This window comes from Branchiostoma floridae, chromosome 14 (genome assembly GCF_000003815.2).
Source record: "Branchiostoma floridae strain S238N-H82 chromosome 14, Bfl_VNyyK, whole genome shotgun sequence".
In the NCBI taxonomy this organism is placed as follows: Eukaryota; Metazoa; Chordata; class Leptocardii; order Amphioxiformes; family Branchiostomatidae; genus Branchiostoma; species Branchiostoma floridae.
The window spans coordinates 13183105-13196521 of NC_049992.1; the positions used below are offsets into that span (position 1 = coordinate 13183105).

Genomic DNA, 13417 nt, shown 5'->3' on the forward strand with positions numbered 1-13417 from the left:
GCCGAAAACAATACCTGATCGTAGACAAGTCTGTGGACGACGGTTTTGACATGACCGACGCAGCCGTGGTCTGCAGGTCACTTGGCTACTCCGGAGCACAGGACGTTCGTGATTCTGCTGGTTTCGGTGAAGGTATGGATGTCTTTCTGATAGTCACAGGAGTTTGTTTTTGGACTTTATCAAAGTGAGAAGTGCGTCAATGCGTTCACATTTCAGCCAAAAATAAGCACGTGTGTTTTCGTCTGTTGGTACTCTTGTACGTAGAAATTGACTGTGCTCCATGGGTGTGTGGGGGTGGATGAAGATCTTTACTTCCTTTTTTTTTTATAAAGACTTGTTAAAATTTTGAATGCAATTTATTATCTTTTCAGAAAATACCCAATACCTTTGCCATTTAATAGCCCCAAGGGTATCCAATAGCTCTTCTTATCAAACTCTTTGCTGTTGTGTTTAGGTTCTGGTAGTATCTTCATGGACGACATTGCATGTAGTGGGACCGAGACCAGTTTGATCGACTGCCCGTCCGCAGGGTGGGGGGTTCACAACTGTGGCCACGGTGAAGACGTCGGTGTCGTTTGCCAAATTTCAGGTAGGGTATGACTTTTATCTTAGATTTTCGACATAAGGAACAAGTTAGAATCTTGTTATCAATGTTTATTTATCGCAACAGCAATTATAGTAAATACAAGCATCAACACAATGGCCAAGTGGGTGGCCAAGAGTGTTCGCCCTGCAGTCAGAAGGTCATGAGTTCGATCCCGGCCAAGTCATACCAAAGACTTGAAAATGGTACAAACTGCAGCTGCTTTCTTTGGTTGGCACTCGGCAATGGGGAAAGAGTAAGGTTGCTGAACACATAGAGTACTACCAGTAGACTAGCTCCAATAGACTTGCACAAAGCTGTGTGGCCCAGTGCGACAGAAACGGAGATGGGCGCCGTTTAGTGCGGGAAGTTCTTCAACTTTTTAAACTATGACAAGCATCAACAATAGCAGCATCCGTTGACAACAGGTGTCAAACGAAGACAATAGTGTCATTTATGATGTACTATCCAAATCCTGTTGTTGACGGTAAAGTGCCTGAAATAACGAAAAAAGAATATGCCGCGAATTGTTGACATAGTATGTTGTATGTGTAGTTGTGAGCCATGATTTGGACGAGTTTCTTGTCAAAACACAGAGTCTCTGACATCGAGCTGCAGTGATTTTCTATGCGGCAATGTGTACTGTATGGCCTCCGCCCTGGAGTGCGATGGCGTCTACAACTGTGGGGACAGAAGTGACGAAAACTGCGGTACGTAAAGTAAGGTTATCCGTAAACTTCGTGTTCGTGATGACCACACATGGCGTAATTTGTACAAATTTTACACCAATCACTTCTTCCCTTTTATCAACGTCACATACAAGTAGTTTTCAAACAAGCATACACCCTTTTTTATGCAACTAGAAAGTGTTAGCTTTAGATATAGCCGTGGAGAATGTTGCAATGTTTCTTTTATACGGGTATAAGACTAAAGTGGCAACAGCGCTAGCTTGCAGTCTTATACGCGTATGATACCGCACGAAATCAACTTTACATAGTGACCCGCACACTGAAACTACATTTTCGAACGATGCTATGAAAAGTTACTGATTCCAATAATTAGAACATTGCAGAGGGACAGCTAGCTGTTATCTTATCCGTATACAACGTATATATAACAATGAACTACTAACAAATACATTTATACACTACCCAATCTACCAGCATCCCGCAAACGGTCAGAGACAACCCCCACGTTCTCTCGTGGTTGGATCTCAAGGTCAAAGTCAAGGCCTTCCCCGATCCCCAAATGCACCTGCATCAAACCAACGTTCAACTGTACTGTCCGGACGTGCCGTCGGAACTTTTCCAGCCAATTCTCCTTCGGGACAGCCAAACGGACAACCCCGTGATGGTGGTACTCCATCACCGGCACCGCCTGGACGTCCTGCCGTGTTCGGCGCACCTGCCTCGGAACAGCCAGACGGACAACCCCGTGGTACTCCATCACCGGCACCGCCTGGATTTCCTGCAGTGTTCAGTGCACCTGCCTCGGGACAGCCAGACGGACAACTCCGTGGTACTCCATCACCGGCACCGCCTGGACGTCCTGCCGTGTTCGGTGCACCTGCCTCGGAACAGCCAGACGGACAACCCCGTGGTACTCCATCACCGGCACCGCCTGGATTTCCTGCCGTGTTCAGTGCACCTGCCTCGGGACAGCCAGACGGACAACCCCGTGGTACTCCATCACCGGCACCGCCTGGACTTCCTGCCGTGTTCGGTGCACCTGCCTCGGGACAGCCAGACGGACAACTCCGCGGTACTCCATCACCGGCACCGCCTGGACGTCCGGCCGTGTTCGGCGCACCTGCAAGAGACTCCCGCCTACAGCCGAGTCAGCGTTCGGGACCATGGGGAAGCCCGCCTCCCTTCTTCAACTTCCCACCTGCACCATGGGGCCTTCCACCTCCGAACACTACCCGAATGGCTCCTCCACCTTGGCCCTGGCATCCAGCCCTGATGTGGCCGCCCATGCCGATGTGGTAGGAAAAGTATAAGTCGTAACATGTTGGAACATGAGTATATATTATAAGTAAAACTGTTAGTTGAGCAAGGAATTAATGACGTATTTAGTATTTCTTTGTATGTTCTTTTCAACTTCAAGTTTACTTGATATATTGAGAAAACGTATTGAATCTATATATAATGTCCTCATTTTAGTTTAAACTCGGATTTTTAAATGTTGCTAGATATTGTATTTTAATGCTCGTGTATGGACACTATTTTACTTATTGCACTGTTGTTGTTTCTTTTTTATATGAAAACATTCCGAAGTGGATGCAAGAGCTTTGGCGTGTGGAATGTACACGGATTAGGTTCCAAACTAGAGGATTCTGATTTTCTGTCTCACATCAAAAAGTTCGACTTCTTCTCGCTTTTAGAAACCTGGAGTACAGAAAACACCAAAATTAACATTCCCAACTACAGCTATTTTCATCAACATAGACAAAAGAGCAAGCGAGCGAAACGTTCTTCGGGAGGTATTGTCTTCCTATTTAAAAACGAATACAAATGTTACGTAAAGAAAGCACCATCTAAATCAACAGATGCCCTTTGGGTACAAATCGACCGCCAACTACTCGGTTTGCCCAAAGACTTATTTAAGATGAATCTCACTTTCTATTAGATTGTAGTTTATATAGTAACGATAGAAGTATTCTTTTTAGCCATATTATAGGAAAGTTCCCTCGCTTTGAATATATGTCTAGTGTTGAAAAATTCATTTTTCTTATGAGCTTTGATCAAACGACATTGTACAAACACATCTCAAGCTACATATTTAACATAACTAAGAAACGAGAAGAAGCCGAACAAATGTATTAGAATAGTTTTAGAATTTATTTTTTAGATTAGTCTTAGAACCCATGTTTACTGCATTACTACCCTTTGTATCTATATGCCTGTACTTAGCCCGATAGGGCATGAATGTGCAATAAAGGCTATTACTATTAACGCCTCGCACATATCCCCGGTACAGCTAATAGACTTCGGCTGGTGGATGGCGGAACTGTAGATGAAGGCCGTTTGGAGGTCCGGCCAGCCGACAGTTACTCCTGGGGGACGGTCTGTGACGACCTGTTCGACATGGACGACGCCTCTGTTGCCTGTAGAACGCTGGGATACTCTCGGGCTATTACATTCTATGGGTCTGCGCACTTTGGAGAAGGTACGCCATTTATATTTGGTTATCACGCCATGGGAGGCTGTCGTATTCTCACATTTTACACATATTGGTACATGTGTCATAGTTATTGTTACTATATAATCATCGACGTATCCATCCATTCCTTCAATCAACTCACTCATCTCACCTCACACATAACGAAATGATTTGAAATGCGCTTTGTAGACCTACTTTTAGGGACGGCATAGGGTGATCGCAAATCACACACGTAACGGCCCCTATTCAACTTCCCTATGGCCCCATCAGTACAGAGGCTTGCCTTTTACATGGCTGACAACTTACTCGTCAGGCAATATGTGTCCAACACTGGTGGCAACCTGTAAACACAGACATGTCTTTTAAAAGTTTTCAGGATAATGTTAAGGTTTTCTCTGTAACACGAACAGGGTCGGGAGAAATCTACATGGACAACTTAGAGTGTTCCGGGGACGAGAACACCCTGTTTGACTGCTCGTACCCAGGTTGGGGAGTTCACACCTGCCGTCACTTCGAGGACGTCGGTGTCATCTGTAGAAATGAAACCCCAGGTGAGAACATGCCACATTTCGTCGTAGCAGCAACAAAGTGTGATTATTGATTGCGGCCAAGAGGCTGGATTGTGATATTGTTACCTCCATGAAATGTCATGGAATGGAGGTTATATTTTCTTTTATGTGTCTTTGTCTGTGTACAAGATTACTCAAGAACGGCTGGATGGACTGGTTTCATACTTGTTGTGTTGGTGGGGTGTGATGAAAGCTCGAATCGATGAGATTTGGGGCGCCGTATCTGTCGTTATAATTGATGTAATAATATCAGAAATCACCCCTATATGTGAGATATATTGAAACAGGCATCGTGCTTTATGTGTTTGTTAATGAGCTTAGCTGCAAGCAGATAGTGAGGTGATTTCTATGACAGCTGGTTGGGGAACCTCTAGTAGTTTTATTTATGTCTGCTTAGGACTGTTTGAAATATTTGTAACAGTTGGCACATTAGTGCCTCTGTTTGCCCAGCCCAACATTCTAGAACATCTGTTTTTGTGGTTAAGGTAATGTAACAGTTAAGTCCTGAAAGCAACTGTTTCCCGATGCTGGGCAACTGTTTCCAGATGCTGGACAATTTGAATATGATAAATAACTTTGTATTTAGCCACTTGTGCCTTTGGGGACCTGGTGTGTTATACTTCGTTTGCGCTGTTAGATTTTGTGTTCCGCATGGCTTATGCTGATGTTGTGTTGGTAAGTACTTGCATTATTATATATCGGGCATCAACTTGTCTCCATATCCTACATGTAGGTATTGGTTGATGGATATTTCATGTCCTTTTGGTTGTGTTAATGATGTGTTTGTATCCTGTATTGTATTTCTTGTATTGCATTAGTGTATTTGTCATATGTCATATTATGACAAAGCATACAAAGTGTTGTTATTTAATGTTATTGTGTTGTTTCTGCCCAGGATTGCCTGAAAAACAGGTCTAGATTGACCTGAGCTGTATATGCCTGGTTAAATAAATAAAGTGAAAGTAAATAAATACAGTTGCGATTTTACCCAGTATGCAGAACATAATGTGTCCTGGAAAATGAGTGGTTACTGTCTGTGTTTTTCGCACCTATATTTTTTCCCATATTGCGTCGATCTATTGAACTCAAATCAGACTCTGAAGTGTCACATATTCATATTTCCTAATCAGATGGACATTGTTTTTGTCTTTAAATAAAAAAAAAAACAGTTCTTGCATAACAGTAATATCCATTACTCTCAAATACAACCGACCATCAACATACATAACATCCACAAAAAGCAATGAATATTTCATATGAGGTCCCCGAACTCTAGTTTATATTGTGATTATATCTTGACATAGCCAATGATCTTGACATTAGATCTTGAATGAACATAGTAGTATGCGCAATGTACGTCTGTATTGGTTTGCACAAAATAGTCCGACATCTGTACACGTACTGTTTCTTTGTAAAAATGAAGTCCATAATCGGAAAGGCGAGTAGTAATTTATTGCTATGATCATATTCCATAGACTCTCCAGGTGTCGAGCTCAGTGGCGGCGCCATCGCTGGGATCGTGATCGGTGTGCTGGTTGGTGTCGGCCTGTTGGCAGTGTTGCTCCACCACTACAAGAAGACCAGCTCACAACCCACTCCTGCCAACCGGGTCCGTCCGAACCAGCAGACAGTCGGGACGAACAATACCACATTCCGCCGCCCGTCACAAAATCCCCCAGCGGTGCCCAGCCCATTAGCAGCGACACGCAACCCCCCATATAACCCCCAGCACCAGATACCTTCAGGGTACCAGCCCTACCCACCGCCCCAACAGTACGCCCCTCCTCCTTCCTACGACACAGCTCTGAACATGCCTAGACAGCCCCCTAGCGGATTCACATCACATTCGTACTCATCCCAAAATCCGGCGTATGCCCCTCCCCCTGAACCATTTAGATACGGAGTGACGTAGCTCCCGTTGTAAAAAGGCCATATGAGCTGGTGTTTTCTTCATTTCGTGAATGTAAGTTCATATCAACACACGCACTAATGAATAGACGTAGCCACAGCTGTAACATATTGAGAGGTTTGCGGAAACTGAGATGGAGTTTTTGAAGTGATAACGTCACGCATCAGACGATATGTCATCTATTGGATGGAAACCCCCTCAGTCTTCATTCAGGAAATTATGGGGTTCAAAGCGTACCCTTCCCTCGATGAACATTTAACAGTTAGTTACACAATCTGTATAGTTTGTCAGCAGCGTGTATTGCATGTACAGAATGGTTAAAGAAATTTCTGAAGGGCAACTGTATGTGTTGCCTCAACCTGTACAGTCTTCTGTGAAGTTTTTGTAAATTTCTGTGTAGAAATTTTCAAAGTGCAGATAAAAGAGTATTTTGCAATAGGATTTGTGCTGTTTTTTTTTCTTTTGCTCGTAGCACTTGTCATGTCATCAGTGATCAAGCTTTAGAGTACATATGTTTGTTGATTCTATGTATAGCAAATCAGTCAAGGTCAAATTTACACTTTCAACGATATAAAGCAAAATGTCACATTGTGCATTATAGAATACGGACGTAAGGGAATCCCTGTGCGCTTTTCTTGTTTTTTTTCTTTCATTTACATAAGCAGCCCTAGGCCTGGAAATTATAGTAACTGGTCTTTCTAGTGATATAAAGCACCATGCATCTGGTCGATCAAAGCCAACTTTCCAAACTTTTGTGTTGGATACGTTACTGGTTATAGGGTGCTAAACGGAGTCCTAAGTGTGTACAGTAAGACATTAGAATTTCATCCTTTATCATAGCTAAATAGACCCTACTTGCACATAAAATTGAAATCAGACGAATAACACAAGAAAAAGATATACACTGCGCAATATATTGGACAAAAAGAAAGTAACGTTTAGGAAGAATTTCAATTTGACCAGGGCGTTACATTTTCTTTTACTCTACTAATTTAAAAGATAGTGACTGCTACTTTTGTGGGACTGAATTTATTCCTCCACTCCAGTTTGAGTTAGGAACTCCTACTAGATATGGCATAACATAGTCATTTTTGATACTACACGTGGTTATGTATTCATGAAGATTGAAGTATATAGCTGGCATGAAGACCCCTCATCGATCCTAGAGTAAATGTTTTGTTTCGGTCTTTTTCGTGAAGGCCTTTTTTATTAAGTTTAATATTCATGTAAATAAAATCATATTATAAGGGAAGTCATCTACTAGACATGAACGGACAAGAGGTCGGATTCCGACATTTGCTGATGTATACCGCGACTTATTGATAACGTTACCATGCTGAAATGCTGTTCGATTAAAAATTTGAATGTATATCGATCCCTGGCACACGACCTAAGGGTACCCATCACTCCTTGCGAAATCTCAGCTCGCAGCCTCGCTTTCGTGATGCCCGGCCGTACCAGTCTCTGTTGGATACCCGGAGCGTCAATGGCCTTGGAACGACAGTCAAGAAGCCAGAAGTCAATGTTCAACTGAATCAGTTATTTGCACACACAGATCGACTTGCCGTTGGCAAGGGGAATACATAACAGTTCATTGTCGACAGGTACAGGGTAGATCGAATTACCCCCACACAGGGACAAACAAGATTTATTCAACCACAGCACAAGGCACCTTTCGAGTTTTTATAAGGAGAAGCACTCGGTCTACATTCTAAAAGTCGCGTTAAAGGTCTTAAAATGGCACGATTTCTGTTTCTGCTCATGTTGGCAACTTTTTTCAAAAACTCACTTCAACAAGGTCAAGGTATGTGGAATGTGTCTGTGATCATGGCTGAAACGTTAACTAGAACTTAGACTTGACGATTTGTCTATGTATCAACATATCTTAAACTACGTGATCAGAACGTACTTTGAAGAGTGGCATTCTGAAATATCATTCAAAGGCAAACAAAAATCATGACATTACAAGATATAGAACTGTTGAAAGTTTTTTTAGTGTTACTAGCTGCTAAGACGCATCTGCTAGCTAATAAATATTCAAACGTCATGTTTGACTACCTGTACTACCAGTCATCGGATACAACCTGGAACGTTGGGCCCATCTTGGGGAGTAGTACTGTGGGGATGCACGTTACGGACACGAGCACGTACGCAGACGGCGTAACCGGCACATGGAATCTGTATGATAGTATCAGTGATCTGTTCCAACCCAACATCCTTGTTACCGTTACTTGCTGGACAACTATTGGTAAGCACCATTCTACAGTCTCCCGGCAAACTATTTGTGAGCGATGTAAGAAACCTCACAAAGTTTAGAAAACAGGATGGTATTCTCGATTCTTCTAACAGACGAAACTAATTTTACAAATCAACTGAAATCAAAAAGGAACCCACAAGTCGTTTTGGAATTGTCTGAGAGACAATATTCTAACATTTAAAAGAGGCTACCAATATAGACAAATTCTCTTGTAGACGTTAATGTTATTGTAGACAGGGCTTATAGTAGCTAGAAATTCAATACTTATTCTCTCGTCTGATATAAATTTATTTTTTTAATGTTTCCATGCCTTCTTCTTTCGACAGTCCATTTCTAACGTAACGTTATATGTTATGTTGACATATTGACGGAACACGGATTCAAAATCATATTTCAAATTCAGCGATGGAGTTTAGACATCCAGGTAATTAGTCATTGACGAAAGATAGTGAATTCTCACTTAAATTTACGTCTGGTCGTTTACAAAATCTATCCCCGGCCGGTTCCTTGAGTAACTTTTGTGTTGTATATGATATTTCTAATAATTAACATCGTACCCAACTTTTTGTTTTTCTTAGATGTCTCGACGGGGCTGAGCACTGGGGCCATCGTTGGCATAGTAGTCGGTGTCTTTTTCGGTGTGGTGCTTATCGTAGTTGTTTTGTGCTGCTGTTTTGTCTGTGCCGCCTGTAAGAAAGGCGGGTCGGTAGCAGCTACACCACACAACACCCCAGCTTACCCTGGACCCCCAGAGCCAGAACCAGAACGCGGCAGAACAGTGGTGGTCATAGGCTTGGTTCTGCCCGCCGGCGCCCCTAGAGACACTAGTGACCCTGAAACCACCACTAACTAATACTTCAACGTCACATTTGCCGTTATTTGATGTATCCGACTGCTTTTTTATACTACCGCTTATCAGATTGCTGATCAAAACTAGCCTCCGTTGCAGACTTCTAGCGGGACAAACGTCTTTCCACGCCAAACTCCCTTCTTCCTAGACACAAGAGAGCCTAAGCCATCGTTGAAAACGCGAACCAGCGCCCCCGCCCTAAAATTAAAGCCAGTCCCGCTCGAAGTCTGCAACGGAGGCTAGATCAAAACGTAAAGGGAGACAACTTGATCTTACCTAGATTGTTGCAAATTATCAATTGGTGCAAATTATGTCCATGTGGATCATACGACTACATTCGGATGTGCAAATTCAGCGTTATATCACCAGAATGAGGATTAACTCGGATTGAAAATCCTTTATGTACAGACCAAGACAGTCATTTTGCCTGTCGGATCAGGCAAGGAAATTAAATGAACACAGAATACATACAGAAGACATGTATGGATAGTAGAGGTCTCGTGGGTATGAGGTTTCACCAGCGATTGTTTGCTGTTTGTTTGTTTTGTCCTTGTAGCTGGTGCCAGTGGCTCGTTTGTTGCGACGAAAACTGGACAGCACACGAAGTTCCAAATAAATTTTTCTCTGTTGTTTCTGGTTTTCTATAATGAATAAGCCTTAACGATAATCATCTGATAATCATCTGATAATCATCTGATAATCATCTGATAATCATCTGATAATCATCAGATAATCATCATTGTTTGGGAATGTCCTCAAACTGTAAGTATCTGCTATTACAATAGTTTCTGTAGGGCTAATGGACCAGGCACAATACCTTGTTTTATGGCGATCAGACGACAGGAGACAGAAGCCTTTATCTTCTTCCAAGCTTAAGAGCGGGTTTATCTATTTCAACAGAAACCCCCGGAAGAGACAAGTGTTACGGAACCATCTTGTGCATGCATGTTTAATACCTTCAACAAATAATGACCTTAAGTTACGTCAATAAAGATGAACCTTTTGATAAGATCGTTATTTCCAGTTTTTATCCAGAGAACGTACTGACAATCAAATGACTCTGTATGTAGTGACTGGTTTTTGTACGTTGTCTAATGTTATCAGTAACAGTTACCACTGTACTTAGATCTACTGTATTTTTAATAATGTCTACAAAAACAGTTTTGTATATACAAACGAATTAAAGTAAATGTTGTACTAACGCTATTTCTTGACATGTTTGGCTGGAGTATTTTTGGAATAGTATATAATTTGACATTACATCAGTATAAACATCGCTGTCACACCTGTACTATCCCGGTTAAATCCTGTCCCTTAGTTAGGGTGGTTATGACCTGAGATGATCTCGAGACGACAAAAAATGACAACGCATTCTTTAGTTCCAGAAAGGGCATTCAGTCTCGGGCTGTTAAAGATACTCCAGTAAATCACTGTGCTGTATTCTTGGCTTTGTTCTTGATGTCAATGAGACGCGGTGTCCCGGATGTAGCCGCGATGATGAGTGGTAGGGAGCTACCATTTCAAAGCCGATGGGGGTGGGGATGAAAGAATATCATAATGATTGTTTGGGAATGCATGATCTATTAAATCTATTGATCTTATAAAAATAGGTGCAGCATCGCACTATCATTAGGATATGTGTACCATCAAGACAGCAAAGAGTTATCAATATATTTGCCCTAAACCGTCTGTCAACCATGAAGACGAAACATGAAACCGGTTCCTTCAGTTACTAACTGTGTTACGTAACGTTAGCACACTGGTTACAGTGGCGGCCCTCAACATGTGAGTTTGGGGGGTCAAAGACAACCTTCTACTACTTTCAAGGTATGAAGGACAGTGTGTAGCACACTATGGTCGCCGTGTGGGCCCCACCACTAGTGGCGTTACTCCTGTGTGGGACAGTTGTGATAGGGCAAGGCTATCCCTCAGGTGAGTGGCCGCCATCTTTGTTCAAGGCTGACAACAACGTCAACATGTCGATACATACCGATCTATTTCTCCGGGCAAAGAGCAAGTCTTAGCAACAACAAAAAAACGAAGACCAGTTCGCCCCAAAGCTGCCAAATTTGAGTGAATCACTTGTCAAGGGATGCATATCTCTAGCTGGAAAATTATTCAGCAAAGCTTGGCTGTTCGCGGCAAATAAATTCTGCCCCATTCCATGACAATACAGCACCTTAACTTACAAGTAGTACCTTGTCGACATGTCTCGCCAAAACAAGCATATCTAGGTCATTTAGTCGTCAGAGGAAAAGTCAATGCAGCTTTCATACATCATGACATAACATTCATAATCAACCCATATCTCGTATACGTTATGCTCAGTTTCAAGATAACACACTATTGTCTACTATAAGGGTATGTACTGTCACCCTGACAACACTATAGTCTACTGTGTTGGCTTCCTTCCAAGGTCTAGTGGTTGGGTGTTATTGTGGCGATACGGTGGGAACTGGTAGCGCAGCTTGGGTGTTGAAGCCCACTCCTAGTGAAGATAGTGCCACGAAAGATGAAGCGCTACGAAGACGTCACATGTGTCTTCATTCCAAAAGATCAGCACTTTCAACTTTGTATTGCTGCTGTGTTTCCCGGTGCAATGGCCTAGTGGGTAGAGTGTTCGCCTTGCATTCGGTAGGTCGTGAGTTGGTACATGCTTCTTTCTCTGCTTAGCACTCAGCATTCGGGAAAGAGTATGGAAGTTGAACACACACCACTACCAGTGGACTAGCCCCCTGCTGTAGTAATTGCGTTGTGTGGCCCAAGGGCTACTGAAACGGAGATGGGCGCCGCCCTATGCGCCATCAGGCGCGGGAAGGACTTTAACTTTTTAACTAATTGCTGCTGTGTGTGGACAGACAGGCTTGTTTATGGTATGTTAATGTTAGAAGACGTTCTGCATTTAGAGTTAGAATGATTGATTTTACTTCTCAGGTCCGTCTCTTCTCAGAGCATTATCTATTCGTAATGATTCTGTTGCCTACAGTCAATGGGTACACCGTTCGGCCAGTTATAATAATAAACTGTCCGTCGACGAGAGAACATGTAAATACTGTTCAGGGAAAGCAGTGGAAGATGAACTACATAATAAAAGTTTTCAAGCAACAAGATTTTTTTTTTTTTTAATTTTTTTTATTGCATTTCACAGAAAAGCACAGATTTACAGAAATCAAAAGAAATTACAAAAGTTGAAAGAAAGTACAAAACACAGACCACGGATCCAAAATAATATATCATAAAGGTGGAAATAAACGAACGAAGGCTACAGTGAAAAAACATTTACAACAACTGGTATTCAATCATCTGAACATAGTTAAGGATAACAACGAAGATGGATACTACATGACAGGTAATATGGACAAGTGGAGAAGAAAGTAGAACAATGCCAATGGAAGATAGCAATGGACCAATTAATTAGCAAGGTTAAATGGGAAAGACTCCCATTTACTAAAATGGATATCTAATTTGTTCCTTCTCTCTGCTATCATATATTCTGTCTTGTAATATCTCTTTACATACGAAATGTAATGATTTACAACTAGTTTTTTGTCTCTCTGTATGAAAATATAATGTTTGGCCACTAGAATTAACAAATTCTCGATTACATTACAATTTTCAGATATGTCACCTAAAATAACTGTCTGAAAGTCCAGATGTAAGGTTTTATTTACTATTGTTTTAAACCATATTTCTAAATCTGTCCAAAAAGTAACAACTCTAGGGCAGTCCCAGAATAAGTGTCTAATGGTCTCTACTTCCTCACAATGTGCACAGTTCGGGCTATTTAGAATTTTCCAGATGTATAACATTTTCTTTGTGGCTAACAATCTGTGCAATATTTTATATTGAAAAATTCTTAGTTTCGGGCATATAGTCAGTGCATAAACTAATCTAAAAACCCATTTCCACGGGAAAATTGTATTAAATTCATCTTCCCAGCGTCTTTGTATGTTCAGTGGGTTTCTATTTTCTGATTGCAAAAAGGATGTATAGATAATTTTGTTTATTTTAGTTGCCTTCAGCCATACGTAATTTGCTGTATGAGGTAAGATAGGGCCTATTACTGGTGTGTTATCTAAAAGCTTTT

The 13417-nt window shown here is 41.8% G+C and overlaps 1 protein-coding gene across 1 annotated transcript in view; it reads left to right on the plus strand.

Annotated features, from left to right (window-relative positions):
* The first annotated feature begins 11033 nt into the window (after window positions 1-11033).
* The window catches only part of LOC118430395, a 3899-nt gene continuing 1515 nt past the window's right edge, over window positions 11034-13417 (plus strand). The window contains exon 1 of the mRNA XM_035841252.1: window positions 11034-11262. Within this exon, the coding sequence (XP_035697145.1) occupies window positions 11184-11262 (79 nt within the window). The 5' untranslated portion in view covers window positions 11034-11183. The remainder of the gene's footprint in view (window positions 11263-13417) is intronic.